We start from the raw sequence: 18,311 nt of genomic DNA, 5'->3' as shown, positions 1-18,311 counted from the left end.
GGAGAAGCTATGGGACCTGAACCTGTTCAGCCTCCAAAAGAGAAGGCTGAGGGGGGATCTAGTGGCCTGTTACAAACTAGTCAGCGGGGATCAGCAGGCACTGGGGGAGTCCCTGTTCCCCCGAGGGCTACCAGGAGTGACTAGAAATAACGGTCACAAGCTGGCAGAGGGTAGATTTAAGCTAGACATCAGGAGGCGCTACTTCATGGTCGGGGTGGCTAGGATCTGGAACCAACTTCCAAGTGAAGTGGTGCTGGCTCCTACCCTGGGAGTTTTTAAGACAAGACTAGACCTTGCTGGGGCTGTTTGACCCCAGTACTCTTTCCTGCCATGGCAGGGGGTCAGACTTGATGATCTGCTGAGGATCCTTCCAACCTTACTAACTATGAAACTATGAAGCTATAGGAGGGGATAGACTGCACCCCACCCCCTCCTAGCATTGCTCCTAGCACTGAGTGTGGCAAGGCCATAGATGCCATGATCCCTTGCGCTGCCATGCTAGTCAAGTTTATATAGTCTTACCCCATTCTGCTTACCCTAATGCACCTCTGGCCTTGGCAGTGCCCATCACTCCTAACCTGTAGAATCCCCAATGTGTGCCATGCCATGTTGTCACCTTTTGTTGCCACTTGGGGATTTACTGGTTTTTCCAATATTGCAGGGTAAACAACCTTCTCTCCTATTTCCATCAGCAAACCCAGGAACAAATAGCCTGGGACCCTGGCCTGATGATGTCCCTGATGGCCACCCACATTGAAAGAAAAGAAGACAGATAATTTTATCTTACATAATTAACCTATACTGATTTATTCACCTGAACTTATATAAATAACAAGTCAACCATTACACAATTTTCAAGGTAACTATCTGCAAGAAGCAAGAACCTCAGTCAGTATTCAACAAGTTTCATTACAAGACCTTGTTTACAAGAACACAGTAACTATATCTGGAAGGAACTGCATTAATTATAACCGTTTATTTGCAAAACCATAGTGGAAAATGGTGGCATTATCTTTCATGTCTTATTGTTCTCCATTGGAAGAAAGAAGATAGGCTTGGCCCTATGCTCTCAAAACCAGCTTATTGGCTTCTCCCCTACAAGCTTCAAAATACACTAGAAAATCCACCATGGGAGATTTCAATACAGCCTTCCAGCAGCATATCCCTGGGGAGGGGTCAGTCTGGGACCATGCACCCACTGTTCACGGGGTCCCTGGAAAGTAACTGTAATTTTAAGGAGTGGCACAAGTTACCATTAACTGGTAACATGGGCCAGGGCACACACCATCAGTAACAAACCATTTGTGCCACGTTCGGCACCTACCTCCAGCTACACAGGTGGGTGCTATTAAGGGTTGTGGGGGTGCACGTAATTAACAGGGAATGATCAGTTAAACTCAACTTACATAAATAAGCAACCGTTACACATTATTCAAGGTAACCATTATCAAGATGCAGTACTCTTCACATTTGTGAACCTCAGGCAATATGTAACAAGGACATATTTCATAAGGCAGCAGTAACCATAGGAAGTGTTGTTTATACTTAACTCAGCAAACAGGCAATAAACAATCATGAGCAATACTCAGCTACTATCGCTGCACATAAGCAATTCTACATTTCTGCTTTTCTGCGTTTGTGAGCTGGATTGCCCTTCTCTCCCTTTCTCGTGAACGCCTCCTGTTGTGAATCCGTTGGTGGCCACCCAGCACTCAACAACAGACTCCATGTGCCTGCCTTACTATCTCCCGCAACCACACCATGCAGATATTGATGGCACTGATAATCATATCTGTCTGGACACCATTTGTAGGTTTCGTATGTGGTCTGTGTTTTTTCAGCGGCAGCAAAGATGGCAATGGCATATCAGTCGGAGCTGAGAACAGGAAGGAAGGAAGGAATGTGGGGGATTACTCTGTGCTTTAAGAATCAGAAGACCACATTAGAAGCCTTCTGCAAAAACTACCAAGAAAGGCTCACCTGCCTATCTGCTTGCCTGCCAGCCTGCCAAAATAGTTGGAGTCCAGGGCAAGCAGAGCCTCCATGCTTTGCATTGTCCTTCACCTTCGACCTTCCTGCCCAGTCCCACCCCACCTGTTACTTAGCTGTCAGTTGAATTAACCATCCACCTCGCATCTCTTGTCAGTTGACTGCAATCACCGATCCCGCCTCTTCCCCCTACCCCCTCACAGCCCAACTTAATCTCAGGTGTCATTTCACATCTATAGCTGTCCCCCATGGTTTAACATACCAGGTGTGGAGGACAATGTCCCTGGTCGCTCCCCGTTGGTGGTCTCATCAAGGGCTAGTGAACAGCTACCGTCTCCCTTGCTTGAGGCAGCAGGACTCACAGTCAGACCCATGATTGGTGATCTCTCAGGAGCAGACAATGGCATTTGAGAACCTCCATTCATGGTTGGACATACCAATAATGCAGCACGTTATGAACTGGGGTGCCACTATGATGAACTCTTGATACTCCACGTAGGAAAGCAGCTCTCACACTCTTGAACTCACCATGCACTCTGCTGCCATCTTGTTGTGCCCCACTGGGCAAGTCTCCCTGGAGACATCCAGGTAGATGTGCAAGTTATTAGTTGGGCTCTTGCCGACGTTGAACTGTTTTAACACTTCAGGGTTCCCCAGCACCCATACCAGGCTTTTAGTTGCTTCATAGGACCATGTTTTCCCAGCCTTACACACCCTGGCTGACTGTCTTCTTCCCTCCCTGGTCTCATCAGAAGACAGGTTGCAGACACAGGCAGACCTGGACAGGCTCAAGAGTTGGGCAGACCAGAACCAAATGAAGTTTAATACTTCCAAGTGTAAGGTGCTCCATGTGGAGGCAAACAGCCCTCAACATACGTGCAGGCTCAGTGGTGACAGCTTGATTTGCACCACGTCTGAAAGGGACCTCAGGGTAATGACTGACTATCATATGAACATGAGCCGGCAGTTCAAGGTGGTGGTTAGCAAGGCAAACAACATGCTGGCATGCATCAACTGATGCATGTTGTGTAAAACTAAGGAGATGATATTCCTGCTCTACTCAGCACTGGTGAGACCACAGTTGGAGTACTGTGTCCAGTTCTGGCCACTACACTTCAATAAGGACATGGAAAAACTTGAGAGAGTCCAGAAAAGAGTCACCCGTATGATCAGGAACTTGCAAGGCAAGCCATACAAGGAAAGGCTGAGGGAACCACCACAGTTTTATTACATTCTCCCCTTACCCCAATACCACCATCTGGCAAGATGGAGGTGGATGAGGAGCAGCGGAGCAGCAGCAGCAGCAAATGGTAAGTTTGCAGCTGAGGGGGTGGGTGTGGCACCTGTTCTTCATACTTTAATACTTTGAGATAACTTTTATATTTCTTATCATGCATTCCAGACACACAAGTAACAGTGAGGGTGGACGCTGTGTGCCAGACCTGGCCCCTGGGATAAAAGGCATCCAGAGTTATATATAGGTAATGTCAGAAATATCCCACCGACTTTCTTTGTATCCTGTAGGGAAGAGGGGAAGAAGGTGCTTTTGCGGGACTATGGGCCAAAACCAAACTTCTGCTTCTTTGTTTGTTCCCCTGCAGAAGACAGAGAAGATCAGAAGTAAAAAATGGTAAATGAAGAAAAAAAAAAGTTAAAGACAGAGAAAAAAGAACAATGAAGGAATAAATGAGACTTAATAATAGTTATAGATAGAGAGATAGTAGATGTGGATATGTAAGCAAAATAAAAATAGAGTATAGAATAAGTTTAGATAGATAGTATAAATAGTATAAATAAGTATAGATAGTACAGATAGTATAAGAAGTGTAAATATTAGTAATATAAATATTATAAATAAATGTAAATACATAAATAAATATAAGTACTGTAGATACTGTACATAATATAAATAGTATCAACATTTTAATGTTTTATAATAGTTTATAATATTTTTAAATGGCCTTAAATAGTTTTCATATTATATAATATTTTCTGATGCTTCATAATATTCCTAGTGATTTTATCATAGCATATCTTAGTTATACTTAGGTTTATTTATCATAAATGATTTAATTACTTAAATAGTTATTCAAATTTTACTGCTGTATCTATGATTCTTCTGTTTATTTACCCACTTAATTTATTTAGTGTGATGTTTTGGATCATGGCATTTTCAAAAAATTATAATAAAGATTTCAAATAAAGATTTGCCGAGGTTTATTTCACAGGCAGAATGGGCTGTGAGAATTCAGACTTCAGGGGTGTGGGCCTTTGGAGCGGCATGCAGGCGCTGGAGGAGGATGCAAGGGACAGGGCACCTATTTGGGCAGGTATAGGAAGCTGTGCAGCTGCATGGTGTGGTGATGGGTGATGCATGGTCAGGGTGCAGTAGGGGGCTGTGTAAATAAAATTGCCAGATGCAGCAACTTTTTTTTCCTCCATAGGCAGATTACCGTGGGTTCGAGGGTCGGTTTGGGAGTGGGTGAGGTGGGCTTGTGACCGTGGGTTAGTGTAGGGACCCCTAATTTCAGGGGCTGGGGGTTCAAGAGTGAGGATGGAGATTACTGGGTATTACATGTGCCCTCTGCTGTAATTCAGTACCGTTACAGAGCATAAGCAGGAAGTGGTATGACTTGTAAATTACCATCTTACTCTGCTTGTCTCCCTCAGCACGGGGGGACAATCCTGAATCATGCTGTCCTGAGACCCTGTCACATACAGATAACTCCCAAAACCTGGAGACATACCAGAAAGTCATCAGGCTGTCTGTCACGTGTGACAATCTGTGGCAAACAAACAGTGATCCTTGCATCTGTTTAAGGAAAGAGATCCTCAGGTAGGGGTGTGTGCACATGGGAAGGGAACATGATGTGTTTACGTAGGCAAAACTCTCATGGAGCAAGTGGTATGTGGGCCTTTTCTGCAGTAGTGGGACGGTTAATGCTACGGCAGCTATTCCAACCTTCCCTCAAGACCCAACGCAGAAGAGAGGGTCCTGTCCCAGAGTCCCAATGTCCTTGTAAAGAGGGGAAGCCTGTTTCAGGAACCGGCCCTAGCATTTGGCCCTTTCTTCTCCCAGGGAGGAAGGTCTTGTGCTGAACTGCTGATTCTCACTCACCTGTGCCGTAACAGGTAGTTCTCATAGTTTATACCAGTTGGACATGTTTCTCTCTCACTTTCCAGTCTGACAGAAATATAAAATTGTCTGTGCTGAGAAAGTACCTACCTTGGTAAAAGGTTCTCAAGTAGCTCAGGCCAAGATGGCCTCATTTTGCCATCTCCCTGCTTGTCCCCTGTGGGCAGGACTGTCACTCATGCATTGGACTCAGCAGGCATCACAGAACTCATTGGTGCATACACTGTGCTCTGTAAAGAACAACAGTGCCAACTGATTGACTCGACTTGTCCCCTTTCCCATTGCAGGTACTGGCTGGACTTTGAGGACCTCATCACCACAGCATATACACAGGATAGTCTGGACCTAAATTGGGCAAAGATACGAAGTCAGAACATCAGCGCCGCAATGACCCAAGCTGTTGTCTTCACGTTGATGCCTTCTGAAGTATGAAACACAAATCTTTCTAAGTGGTAGCTCTTTCAGAGCATGGAAGATATAAGCCATTGGGTCTAAAGAAGTGATTCTCAGCTGGGGTGCCACAGTACCCTAGGGCATCATGAAATCCTTTTAAGGGTGATGCAGACAGTGCCGCAGCAGGTGGGGAGGAGGAGGGGTTAGTGGGGTGACTGCCCCAGGCGCCGAAGTGAAGGAGGTGCCAACAGGTGCTGCCCAGCTAGGTCGGGATGTGGGATGGAGCTGTGAGTGGCTCGTTTGGGGGGCCCACAGATGGGGGAAGAGCAGCTCCACCTGCTCCATGCACTCCTAGCAATCATGAAGCGGGCATGTGCCCCCTCCCCCTCCACCCTCCCGGATCTGTACACAGGACAAGTGCAGGCTGCCACTGCTGTCTTTGCCCCGGGTGCCAAACTTCAGTGCTTTGGCACTGAATGCAGAGTCCAGAGTGTCTGAAAACTTCTGGCCTGCTGTGGTCTTTCTGAGTTCTGTACAACAGAAAAATCATTCTATTATTCTTCTATAGTCGAAAAATGAGTGATAGTTAAAAAAGAGTTGCATTTTTCAAACGTTGTCTTGAATTTAATGAGAGATGTTTTGAGTCTAAAAGGGATGAGAAACACTTATATAGAGTACCAAACAGACTCCTCAAGGCACTGGGGATATGATGTCATGTAACTGTTACCATATATACAATACCTGTGAGGATGAAGGAAAAATGGTCTCTCCTGCTAGTACTATGCATCCACCTAATGCGCTCAGATGTTTCTTCACATCCTACATCCCCAGTTGGACTCGCACTGGAGTCATGAACTTGGATTTGGAGCTACCAACACAGAAAGTTTGAGCAACTCTTCTCTACTGGTCAGGAGTAGGACCTCTGATTTCTATTCCCAATTTCACCACTGATTCGCTGAGTAACTTTGGACAAATTATTTCTCACCTGGTTTTCAATTCCATCATTACAGTGGATATTATAATATCCACCTCACATGGGATTTATGAGAATGTAATAGGGTCTTGATCCTGAGACAGGAGGTATTAGAGGAGAACCAGGTGCTGTCAGCAGATGATGTGCAGTTCAATATGAATAAAGGCAGAGTGCTTCACCTGGGGAGAAGTAACCTGCAACATGAATATAAGTTATTTCCTAAGCTTGGGAGGGGATGTCCTAGCCAGCATGATGGCTGAAAGGGACCTTGGGGTTACGGTTGATCACAGGATGAATATGAGCCGCCAGTGCAACACTGTAGTTGATGGAACTAATGGCATACTGGGATGCATTAGCCAATGCATTGTGAGCAGGGCTAAGGAAGCCATCCTTCCTCTCTACTCGGCATTGGTGAGGCCCCAGCTAGAGTACTGTGTCCAGTTCTGGCCACCACACTTCAAAAAAAACCATGAAGACTCTTGAAAGAGTCCAGACAGGGGCCACAAGAATGATTAAGGGCCTGGAGGACAAACCTTATTGGAAAGACTAAGGGATCTCAGACTGTTCAGTGTGGGGAAGATAAGACTGAGGGGGGACTTGGTGGCTGTGTGTAAATATGTAAGGGGTGAATATCAGGAGCTGGGAGAAAAACTGTTCACTAGGGTGCCCCAGGGAAAGACAAGGAGCAATGGCCATAAACTGTTAGAAGATGGTTTCAGGTTGGATGTAAGGAACAACTTCTTTACAGTAAGGATGACCAGAATCTGCAATAGACTTCCCAAGGCGGTGGTGCAGTCCCCAACCTTGGAAGCCTTCAAAATGAAACTGGACAGACACCTTGCCAGGATCATTTCATCTCAGCAGTATTCCTACCCAGAGCAGGAATAATATTTTGAGGATTCTTCCTGCCCTTAATTTCTATGACGCTCATCTCTTTTCATCCCATGATATAGGTGCCCACAATGATAGATGTGAATGGAAAGAGGAACACAAGCAGTGTTAAACTCCCCATGGAGATTTTTCAGTCTTTTAACAAGACCGATCAGGTCACAGTGGTAGTGACCATGATTAACAGTGGGGAATCGGGACTCTTCAAGGTAAGAGCTGGTATATTAGCCATAGCAAAGGCCCATCCAGGCCCTTCTCCACCCTGCTTCTATCACTGAACAATGTGTGATGCCTTCAAGGAAGGCAAGTGCACTCTTACTTTTTTTTTAGCAACCATTTATCCTCCTGGATCATGGTGTATGTATGAGGGCCACCCAGACCTTCAATACATATGCCTGGGCAGGAATTTTTGGAAGAGTGGCTGCCCAGACTTTCCACCCTCCTCCCTTTAGGGCACTGAGGCAAAATCCAAAGACTAGACTGTGTCCAGATATTTGGTGCCTCCATGGCTATAGTTGTATAGGTGTCTGGGAATCAAACCCAGATTTCCTGTGTGATAGACAAGGATTCTACCACTGAACCACACAGGACTCCACTCTACTATGCTCCATTGCTTGTATAGTGTTGAACAGGCAGGAAACAATCCCTTCCTGACCATGACAGTGATCCCCAGATGCCCTGGAGCATGAAATACACATTTCCTCACTGAGGTGAAATTGACCATGGAAAGTAACCAATTAATTCCCTAGGACAATGGATAGATTGCATACCACCAGTTTAAAATGATACATCCTTAAGTACCTCCAGCAAATTTTTCATACACATAGGTAACAGACTGTGTATTAAAACAGAGGCAGGGGCAGAGGCAGGGGTGGGGGCAAGGGCCGGGGTGAATGGGGCCCTGGAGCAGGTTGGGGGATGATCAGAGCCCTGGGCAGCTTGTCCAGGGGCATGGGAGGGGTGTCTTCTGTAGCTGTGTGCACTCCAGGTGAGGCGGGGGGGCACATGCACCCCAAATTTGTGTGCAAGGCAGAGGCACACTAGGCTCTGCAACCTCCTGCTGCTGCCTTGGGAGCCACATGCAACACTGTGTACCTCCCACACACTGGCTACACTGCTTCCCCTGCCCACCCAGCGGCAGGAAACACATGGTGCCGTATGCGGCTCCCCAAGCAATGGAAGCAAGATGCAGAGACCAGCGCACAGCAGGCAGCCTACCTCTGCCCCGTGCACAAATCCAGGGAGCATGTGCCCACAATACTTCCTCTAGGGTGCACACAGTGACGGGAGCCCCATCATGCCCATGGATGGGCTTCCCAGAGCTCAGACCATCCCATGCCCTGCCCCAGCCCCAGGGCCCCATTCACCCCAGTCCCTGCCCCTACCCCTGCCTCTGTCATACTCCCTCCCTCACTGTGGGAGCCTTGATCTGCACCCCCATTGGCGACATGTAAGGGGTGTACGCGGGTGCATGTGCACTCAGAGCTTGGCAGTGCACCCCCTGTAAAAAGCACCATCGACACTGCCAGCAGCGCGCCACTGACAATGCTGCGGCTGCCTGCAGGAGTTCCCCACTCGCTGCCGACACGCCCCCACTCTCAACTGCTGCCAACACCTGTGAGTGGTCACTGTGCCCTCCCATCCTCCGGGGGCACACAGCATTCATGTGTACCCTCCTGCCCCTTCTGTCCTCCATGCTCCTTCCCCCCTACACACTTACCTGCTGGGCACTGCTCCACATGAGGCTAGGCTGCATTCCTGGCCACCTGCAGTAGGCTGCAACTGGGTATCTGTGTCTGTGCATACCCTGCCCTCCGGCCTTCTGTCACCTACACGCATACCACTCACAGGTTGTCTGCATACCACTGGTGGTACATGTACCACAGTTTGGGAACCACTGCCCTAGGCAGTTCAGAAATGAACAAGCCAACTGGCTAAACTAGCTTGCTTTGACCCTCATCACCTCTAGGACCAGTGCAATGGTTGCTAGTGACACCATGATTCTTGGTGGGCCTGAACCTGGAGCCTTTAGATTTTAGTAGCTCATGCTACTGTGTGAGCTAAGGAAATATGGCTTGTTAGGTATGGTATAGAAAGCTCATAAGCCTCGCCACCATTCAAGGACAGAGCACAACTTGAGTGGATATGGGTTATACCTTAGCCTGGCAAGCTAAGGTTCCTGTTTAAACATACAGACTAATTATGGCCATTGTCACGCAGGAACCGAATCAGACAGGCACTGTCCTAGACAATGTAGTTATCAGTGTGAAGGTGAAGGGCAAGAGGATCACTGGACTCCGTGAATGCATAGAACTCAGCTTCTTGCACAAACAGCTGCCTCAGGTGAGCTACAGTCCCTTTAGCCCTCCCTGCAATCTGACGTCTTTCCTCCTCAATGAGAGACCTCCCTGATCACAAACCTTCTCTGTGCTTTCAGAATTTGACCCGCCAGTGTGTCTTCTGGGACTTTAATAAAGGTACCAACCCTGCCTCTGTTCCTGCAGTACTGAGAACAGACCTGCACTCTACACAGGAAAAATAGTCAGGCTCTGAACCAATCATGGAAGAGCCTGAGACAAGAGCAAGGCAAAGAAGAAGCCGCTTGTCCACAAAGGGTGCACCAGAGTGTGACAGAATCCTAGGGACCCTATTGGCCTGCCAGCTCCCCAGCCCTGAGGGTTAAGAGGGCCCATCTTTATCTTTGTATCAGTGAAAATGTGCTCCATGCCAAGTAGGGACATTCCAAGCACCTTATCTGAACTGCGGCAGGAGAGGGGCCGAGGGGAGGCAGCACTCTACCTCTTCACATAGGGTTGCTCTGGATGTGGCACAGGCTGTTGACATCTCATCTTCCTGAACATGGATAACTGCTCCCTGGGGGCTGCCATTTTGGAGCCCCCTCTGAGTTGGCCCCTGGGGCAGATGCCCCACTCACCCAAGCCAAAATTGTGCTATGGGCTTTTGGTAGCATACTTGGGATTACTCAGGTTGCAGTAGCTTGCCGTCTTGGACTTGTTGTGTGTGTCCCACTTGCATTGCTCAGAAATCTGAAGCACCCAATCCAATGTCCATGCCAGTTCAGTATGTTTGGATCTTACCTTAGGCAGATGAGAGCCACTAGAAAAAAAAACTATTAGTATTTGAAGAATAATCCTCAGAGATGTCATGATGACCAGACCTCAGAACTTCTCTGTGGCCAAATAATTGATACAGGATCCCCCAGAGAAGTAGACTGTGAACCCAAATACTGAATGTGCTGCTTCATTCTCATTACTTTATATATTCAGCTTCTGGTTCTGACAGGGTAGCCATGGAGAGTGTGTGTCAATACTTACACTTGCATTTATTTAATCTCTATAGTTATATATACATCTAATCTGTATACGTCTCTTATCACTGTCACATCTGAGCATGTACTATAACTGTTCCACACTATGCAAACAATCCCACCCTCTACATATTTCTTCATCCTTCTCGTCTGAGTCAAGAAGCTGCATGGTATTTCTTTACACTGTGGTGTTAGATCTCCATTGTGCTTATTAGTGTCATAGAAAGCTCACACTGAGGAAGTGCCTGATTTACACTAATTGGCTTTTCTGCGTGACTTTTGTAGGTCAGAATGGAGGATGGAATTCATCTGGATGCCATGCTAAACTCCATGACACAAAAACCGTGTGCTGCTGTGATCACCTAACATTCTTCACTCTCTTACTGGTACCAAGAACACTTCACATTTATTGTTTTGATATTGGCTGTTGCCACTCAGGTCACACATACTTCATTTATCTGAACCAGAGCTATTCTGGACATGAACTAGTGTGGTTTTGTCCAAACACTTCTTCTAAGGAGGTATAAAATCATCCTAGCCCAAATGACAAATCTGGATTCCATCTCTGTACTAGCCAAAGTTAGCAAATTGGAAGCAAATCAAATCCCATATCTTGGATTGATGGATGGATGGGGGAAACATTCTTGATCCAGACATCTGCCTTGCAAACTACCTGTAAATTAGTGAAGCATAGAGAATTAGTAAGTGTTCTTCTCCAAGTCTGAGTGTCTACAAAATTACTATAATCCATCATAACCATAGCTAATTCCTGATCCTCCTCCCCAGCCTTGGGTGGCATGTCAGGGGCTACTTACATGTCGCTGCTGCCCCTCTCTCTCCTCTCCACTGAATGTCGCCCAAGGAGTAGCATCCTTGCTACTTTTACTTGCGTGGTCTGAATAGGAATAGATTTTCCCACTCAGGTGGCATATCTACACATGCATTAATGTGCCATAGTTACTGCGCATTAAATTGTGTACCTGTAATAACAAGTACTGACTCAAATCTTAATACCCAGTGCTACTGCATGCATTCATTTTAAGTGATGCTAATGTGCAATAGACTAATTCTGCTGAGTATTAGCACAGCTTTTACGATGATGCACTAATGTACAGTTGAATTAGTCTACTGTGGATTTAGCATCTCTTGTAGATGCGCCCAGGATGTACCAAACAACAGAAGTCTTTGCAGTTATTCTCCTCCAAGCATTGTTATTCTTACAGCTCCAGCAGGTTGCTGAGTTGTAATATACTGCTCACTAATTTCATACCACATCTGTGCCTGAGCTAACTCAGAGCATCTGTGTTTGACAGAACCCATCCATAGACAACATCACAGCACAGTCCTTGTTGACTACAACAAATGTTGGTTGTGGAATTTCCATGGTCTTCTTATCCATCACCATTATCCTGTACTTCTTTTTAAGGTAAGGTGCTTTCAGCTTCTCTCTAGGATGCCAGGAATTATTCAGTGGAAACATGGGTTTGGAAGGGATCTCAAGGTTCATGTAGTTCAGATCCCTACAAGGACTGTCTCTCTAGAATTCCCAGTGGTTTCCCATCCCAATGCTAGCCAGGTCTAAGACATCCAATGTCACATGAGAGTAGGGGCATCCAATCTGCTTTGGCTGCAGGCAACAATAAAATCGCATTCCTTTTATCTCAGTCCAGTGCACCATCCACAGGACTACACTGTCTTCCCAGTGGTAGAATGCAGGGACTGAGGATGCGAGTCTACCCCTGATGAGAACTGCTGCAATTCCAATGATTGCAGTGAGTTTATACCTGCTTATACCGGGACTGAGATTGGCCCAAATTCTGCCTGAAGCCAAACAGAAGACAGGGTTGGGGGGAAGAACAGCTGTTCAAGATACTGTTTCTTGGTGAATCCCTCACACTGCAGTCACCCCATTGCAAGGGCCATTTAGTACCATTCCTGGTGAGCTGGTTCCCCTCTCTGCTGTTTACTCTCAACCCACTTCATTATTGTTTGAGTTGGGATTAAGTTCTGAGGCACAAAAGAGGGTTGAGGTTCATGGCACTGCTCAATGCACACATACACATGATAGATCTGCTCCAAAGAGCTTCCAGTCTCTTACCTGATGATCATCAAGTCTTCTGCCTCCTCCAACCCATGTTTGGTTCCCTTGTTTTCTCCCTCCTTCCATGTCTCTCTATTTTTTGTTCCAGTTGTGAAGATCTGGATTTAAGATGTGACTCTCCCAACATGGTGGGAGGGACTAAATCTGTAACACAAGTTTCTGGGCATCCCTTGACCGTATTCCTCCTATCAGTGAATGCTGACAAGGGAGTTCATCACCCCTCCCTCACTTCCTAAGTGGCAAGAGAGAACTGAGTCCTCAGAAGAGAATGATGTCCTTTGATCTATGTAATCTTTTCCTTCCTAGTGCTTTTCCCAGGTTGACCTCCATTTTCACCAGCCCTCATTTTGTCTCTCAGGTTTTTTTACAAAAAATTCAAGTCTGACAATACAGTGAAGATCCACATGAATCTCAATGGCAGCTTGTTCATCCTGAATGTAGCCTACTTGCTGAACAATGGGATTAATCCCCTGGACCATCCAGGGTTATGCAAGGGCCTGGGAGGCTTCACTCACTACTGCCTGCTCTGCTGTTTCACCTGGATGGCCATTGAGGGCTTTCACCTCTACCTTTTGGTCATCAAAGTCGTCAACACATACATACAATACTACTTAGTGAAGCTGTGCCTCATAGGCTGGGGTAAGAAACATTTCCCCCATGTTGCTAGGACCCATCTGGTCGGGTTCAGAGCAAATTTGCTAGCCAGAAAGTTTTAGGGAAAGCTCTTAAAAGATGCTTCAAACGCATTTGGGACTAAAGTTTGACATTAAGAGGACTAATAGCCTCCTCTGCATTTAAATATCATTTTTATCTAAAAACATCACTGGAGAAGAATGTTACAGGTGTGAAGAGGGCACCATAACTCTGCATAGAGACTGGCACAGGGAGCCCAGATCTTTCCAATCTAGATTCCCACGTTATACCACAAGTTCCCTAAATGGCTTCCTACAATGTCTGCTGTCTCTTAAGAGGTCAGAGCATTTAGGAACAGAAAATGAAACCAAACACCAACATCCCCTTTCTCAGGGATTCAAAGCTTCCTACAATTCACTGACTGCTCCTTTGTTTTACTCAGGGTTCCCTGCTATTGTGGTCACTATAACAGGCAGCATTAACAGCTATGGAGAATACACCATTATGGATATGGCAAACCAGACCACACTCTCTCTGTAAGTTACCTGCTCTAACATGCCTGCCTGGACAAAGCTAACTTAGTCCTGTTCCTTTTCATTTGGGAAGAAAACTGGACAGAACTTTCCATTTATCTTTGAGCTGCTTGATCTTCAAGACCCTTTAAGACCTTTTATATCGGAGCCAGCCTCTACTATTCCTTAGCTTCACATCTGGCTTCCTTTCTAGGTTTCCAGTTAAAAGTTACCCACAGTAGGATTACCAAGCATTACCAAGTCCTTCCTGCTATATCCTAATGCACATGCATCATCTGCAGGCACATTTGTGGGTTTCCATGAGTGTTGTGCTACAGCGCTTTCCTTTCACAGCACTCTAACATGAAGTTCCTGGGGACACCACCACCAGCTCTAGAAATGGAAAGGAAAGACTTGGGAAACTGCTGTACATTCCTTGCATATGCAATATTCCCCCTACCTCAGTGGGAAATTTGGGGACACAAGGAAAGCAGGATCTTTGACTTTACCATTTGTGCTTATTCCATACTGCTTCATCCTGGTCCTGCACAGGTGACAGTGGATAACATTTCCAGTATTCCGGCTGCTCCTAAGCTTCATTCACCTAGGGGCATTTGTTTAGAAGTTCTTCCTGCTATATCCTAATACACATGCATCATCTGTAGGCACATTTGTGGGTTTCCATGAGTGTTGTGCTAGATGTAATTGCAGATGTAACAGAGAAGCTGGAGTGGGAAGACTATTAGTGCTCAAAGTCGCAGGATGGAGGCACTCAGCACCAAAGTGTTCCACACAGCAGAAGAGTCACTCCCTATCCTGTAGTTCTCCTGCTTCCATCATAATTGTCCCCATGATAATGCATCTCCTGCCTTTACAGAAGGAGGAGCTTCATGTAGTCAGGCCCTTCAGATACGGAAGATCAGATTTGTTGGTCTTCTGTCCCTCTTGATGGGCTGGCTCCCTGGTCTGAAAACTACAACTAATAATCTCAATCTACATTCATTGTTGCTATCTCTTGCAGGTGCTGGATAAACTCTGACCACCTGACCATCCATTATATCACTGACTGTGGCTATTTTGGCCTTGTCTTCCTCTTCAATGCCTTGGTCCTAGGGATAGTGGCCTGGAAATTCTTCAGCCTTCAAAGCATAACAGCAGGGAAGGGAGAGAAGACACAGGCCTGGAAGGGGGTCCTCACAGTGCTGGGGCTCTCTTGCCTGCTGGGAGCCACCTGGGGCCTGGCTTTCTTCACTTACGGCTCCACGTCTGTACCAGCACTATACTTCTTCAGTATACTGAACTCTCTCCAAGGTCAGGAAAGCTCTTGGCTACAGCACAAGCAAACCTCGCTACAATAGCAGTTGTGTGCAAATACTGCCCTGCAGCTGCACTGGTAGTTCATCAGAGGCTATCTTTATGGTACATAAAGTATATGAAACCAGATCACCACTGCCTGCCATTTTAACAGAGAGATTTCAGTTGGGCTAAAATCCTAGCAGGCAGTACTTCATCCTGAACTAAATGGCAAAGCTAGCTGCAGCAGGGCATGTTGGAACTTCTCTGCCAGCCACGCTTCTTTGGTAAAGAGGCTGGCAGTGCGAAGGGCCATTTCTGCAGGTACATTCTAACTGCAGTGCTGTTAGGAGCACTTCAGTTAAGGACTGGGGCCCCTCACAGAAGTGGAAGGTTGTATTTGCCAATGGGCAGAAACAACAGTGTGAGTATGGCAACCATCCCATATCCACTGGCTGCCTGGAAGCATTTGCTCCCAGAATCCATTCTCTCACGGGTGAAAGATTACTACCAAAAGAATCAGAATAGATGGAGCAAATCAGAGCTTAGTGGTTTCAACTGAACCAACTCAAATTAACTTCGGAAGTCCTTGGGCTTATTGAGGAAGGAAGAATGAGCTTTGGGACAGGTGAACTTCCCACTATAAGCAGCATAAGTGGGGTTGGAGCTGTTCTCAGATTGAAGATGTTCACACTGAGACCAGGAATTGGCTCAAAACTCTTTAACAACACAACCTGTGCCAGTAGCCAGAAGGCCTTGCCAGCAGATGGATTCCCAAGTCTCCATGCCTGACCTGCTAATGGTATCTTTCTTTTCTTGTCCCTACAGGTCTCTTCATATTCCTCTGGTTTGTACTCCTGTATTTTCCAAAGAATGAGGCAGCCACATCCTCCTCCAATGCTGCCAAGGATGAACAAGTCACGAATGCTTTCCACAGTAGCCATATCCCCAACCCGTCTCCCTCATTCTAAGGGAGCCATTTTGGACAAAGACCTGCCTTGCAAGTGAAGCCAGGAACTGGGGATTTCATTTTCCCATGTTCTGTGTCTCATTCTGAAAGCAATATGCACTGGAACATTGAGTGTTATACCTGGTCTCAAGCACAAGAGTGGCTGGGCCCTTCCAGGCCACAAGTACATACATGCTCTTGGGTCACTAAGCATTACATGAAGAACCCTCACATTTTAATTGACCCACAAGCTGTGCACAGAACAGTCTCCTAAATGAAGTACTTGTATTACATTGCTTTATCTGAAGTTTTCCTGGAATAACCTGATAGGAGTTTTTGTTTCAGTTGTATAATTCTAGTACGGCTTAGCCTTCTCTTAGAACTGCTATAACTATACTAATGGGCATATGCAAATGAGCCATGCCCACTAGGTCTGTGCGAGTCGGCAGTGATCAGATCTGGCTTCGCATCCGGCCACTTTGGATGGCCTTGATCTGATCCGTAGCTCCAGATCAGTTTGCTGCTTCGATCCAGCCTAAGCAGCTCCAAAGCTATGGAGCCACCTTGGAGATCCAGCTATAGGTTATCATGAGGGATAAATTAAATATCTTTAACTTTGTTATTTTAGGTCTGATTTGGGTGCAACTTGCAGGAGTAGTAGCCTCTGCCGAAAGCATGAAGCTTGCCAAGTTTCAAAAAGATCGGTGCAGGGGTTTGAAGGGGAACTGCAACCCTACTTCGTGAAAGCAAAACACCTGTCACGTCTATGTGTTACACCACAGGGGGATGAAACCTGCAGGGGTAGTAGCCCCTGGTGAAGTCACAAAGCCTGCCAAGTTTCAAGACACCCCCAAACTGCTGACAGGAAAAACTTATCATGTGGGTGGGAGCTTGGCGACTGCATCTGTCTTGGGGCACAGGGGGGTTAAATCTAGTGCAGGCCTGAGCGCCGGGCCCTGCCAGGCCACAAAGCCTGCAAACTGTGTGCGTCTCGCTGGCAGTAAGCCCCAGTTAAGCCTCCTCCTCCCCTACAGCCTCCCACCTGGTCCTCCGCTTTACATGACATCAGATAAAATAACTTAGCTGACTCAACACCAGTAGCATCAGCAGCAGCATCAAAGGTACCCAAACAGAACTATCACAGCGCCTTTCTTTTTATAAAGGAATTGACAGCAAGAGGTAAAGATGTTGTGTTGTGTTGGACATATGATGTTATTCATGGTGTGTGATGGCTTATCTTGCCTTTTTATGTCTATAGGTGTATTATGAAAAAATAAAGGAGTACTTAAAAAAATGTATCTTGGGAAGCTTTAGGGTTGAAAACCCCTTTGACAGGCTGAGGAAGTACCTGCAGTTGGTCCTGGATGGAAAGAATAGTAAAGAAGCTAGAGGCTGCCTGCAATGCAGGCAAGAAAGCCAGTCAGTGAAAATGAAAATGGAGGCACTGGGGGGAGGGACAGGCTAGGGTCGGGGTAGAGAGAAAAGGGGGATGTAGCAGCACAGCTAAAAGTTCAGAAGTGCCTGGGGTGTCAGATGTCCAGCAGGACACAGTGTTCCAGAACTCCACTAAGTATATTGAGTCCATGAGTTTCTGTACCTACTACCTAGGAGGCTGATGAAATGCAGTTCATAGGCCCAGCTCTGAAAAGTAGTTTGCATTGTCATTTGTTCCCTCTCAGGATCAGGCCTGAGAGACTGGAGGCAGAATTTTTTTTTGCTGAGGACTGTGCCCCCACAGGTAGTTGGGTTTTGTTGTCTTTGATAGATTCTGGTGTGCAGCTTGTGGGGGTACTGGAGATAGTTGGCAGGTTTTGTGTTTTGAACTGTAGGAAGTTGGCTTCAGTTCTGGTGTTGCGGTTAGGTGCTTGTTTGAATGTACAAACCACTTTTCAGAGCTGGGCCTATGAACTGCACTTCACCAGCCTCCTAGGTAATAGGTACAGAAACTCATGGACTCAATATACACAGTGGAGTTCTGGCACACTGCGACCTGCTGGACATCTGACACCCCAGGCACCTCTGCTACATGCCCCTTTCCCCGCTACACCCCACCTCAGCCTGTCCCTCCCCCCCGATGCCTCCATTTCCATTTTCACTGACTGGCTTTCTTGCCTGC

The 18,311-nt window shown here is 46.5% G+C and overlaps 1 protein-coding gene across 1 annotated transcript; it reads left to right on the top strand.

The window, feature by feature from the left end:
- Positions 1 to 3,255: 3,255 nt before the first annotated feature.
- ADGRG3 (adhesion G protein-coupled receptor G3) lies at positions 3,256 to 17,367 on the top strand. The gene is made up of 13 exons (XM_019535407.1): positions 3,256 to 3,299; positions 3,514 to 3,578; positions 4,660 to 4,825; positions 5,413 to 5,551; positions 7,445 to 7,588; positions 9,600 to 9,722; positions 9,817 to 9,856; positions 10,993 to 11,093; positions 12,021 to 12,133; positions 13,167 to 13,447; positions 13,884 to 13,977; positions 14,975 to 15,264; positions 16,075 to 17,367. The coding sequence occupies exons 1-13, from the start codon at positions 3,256 to 3,258 to the stop codon at positions 16,215 to 16,217; spliced, it is 1,743 nt and encodes a 580-aa protein (XP_019390952.1). The 3' UTR covers positions 16,218 to 17,367.
- The last annotated feature ends 944 nt before the right edge of the window (positions 17,368 to 18,311 follow it).

This window comes from Crocodylus porosus, unplaced genomic scaffold (genome assembly GCF_001723895.1).
Source record: "Crocodylus porosus isolate Cpor-Errol unplaced genomic scaffold, CroPor_comp1, whole genome shotgun sequence".
NCBI classification, from domain to species: domain Eukaryota; kingdom Metazoa; phylum Chordata; order Crocodylia; family Crocodylidae; genus Crocodylus; species Crocodylus porosus.
This window is presented reverse-complemented; position numbering and strand designations above follow the sequence as displayed.

What these genes read in the sequence shown, in the direction of transcription:
- ADGRG3 (XM_019535407.1), top strand. Translation starts at nt 3,256, where the DNA reads ATGGAGGTGGATGAGGAGCAGCGGAGCAGCAGCAGCAGCAAATG. An exon ending in CTTCTGGGACTTTAATAAAG is followed by an intron (nt 9,857 to 10,992) that starts GTACCAACCCTG and finishes TGACTTTTGTAG; the next exon opens with GTCAGAATGGAGGATGGAAT. An exon ending in AACCAGACCACACTCTCTCT is followed by an intron (nt 13,978 to 14,974) that starts GTAAGTTACCTG and finishes TATCTCTTGCAG; the next exon opens with GTGCTGGATAAACTCTGACC.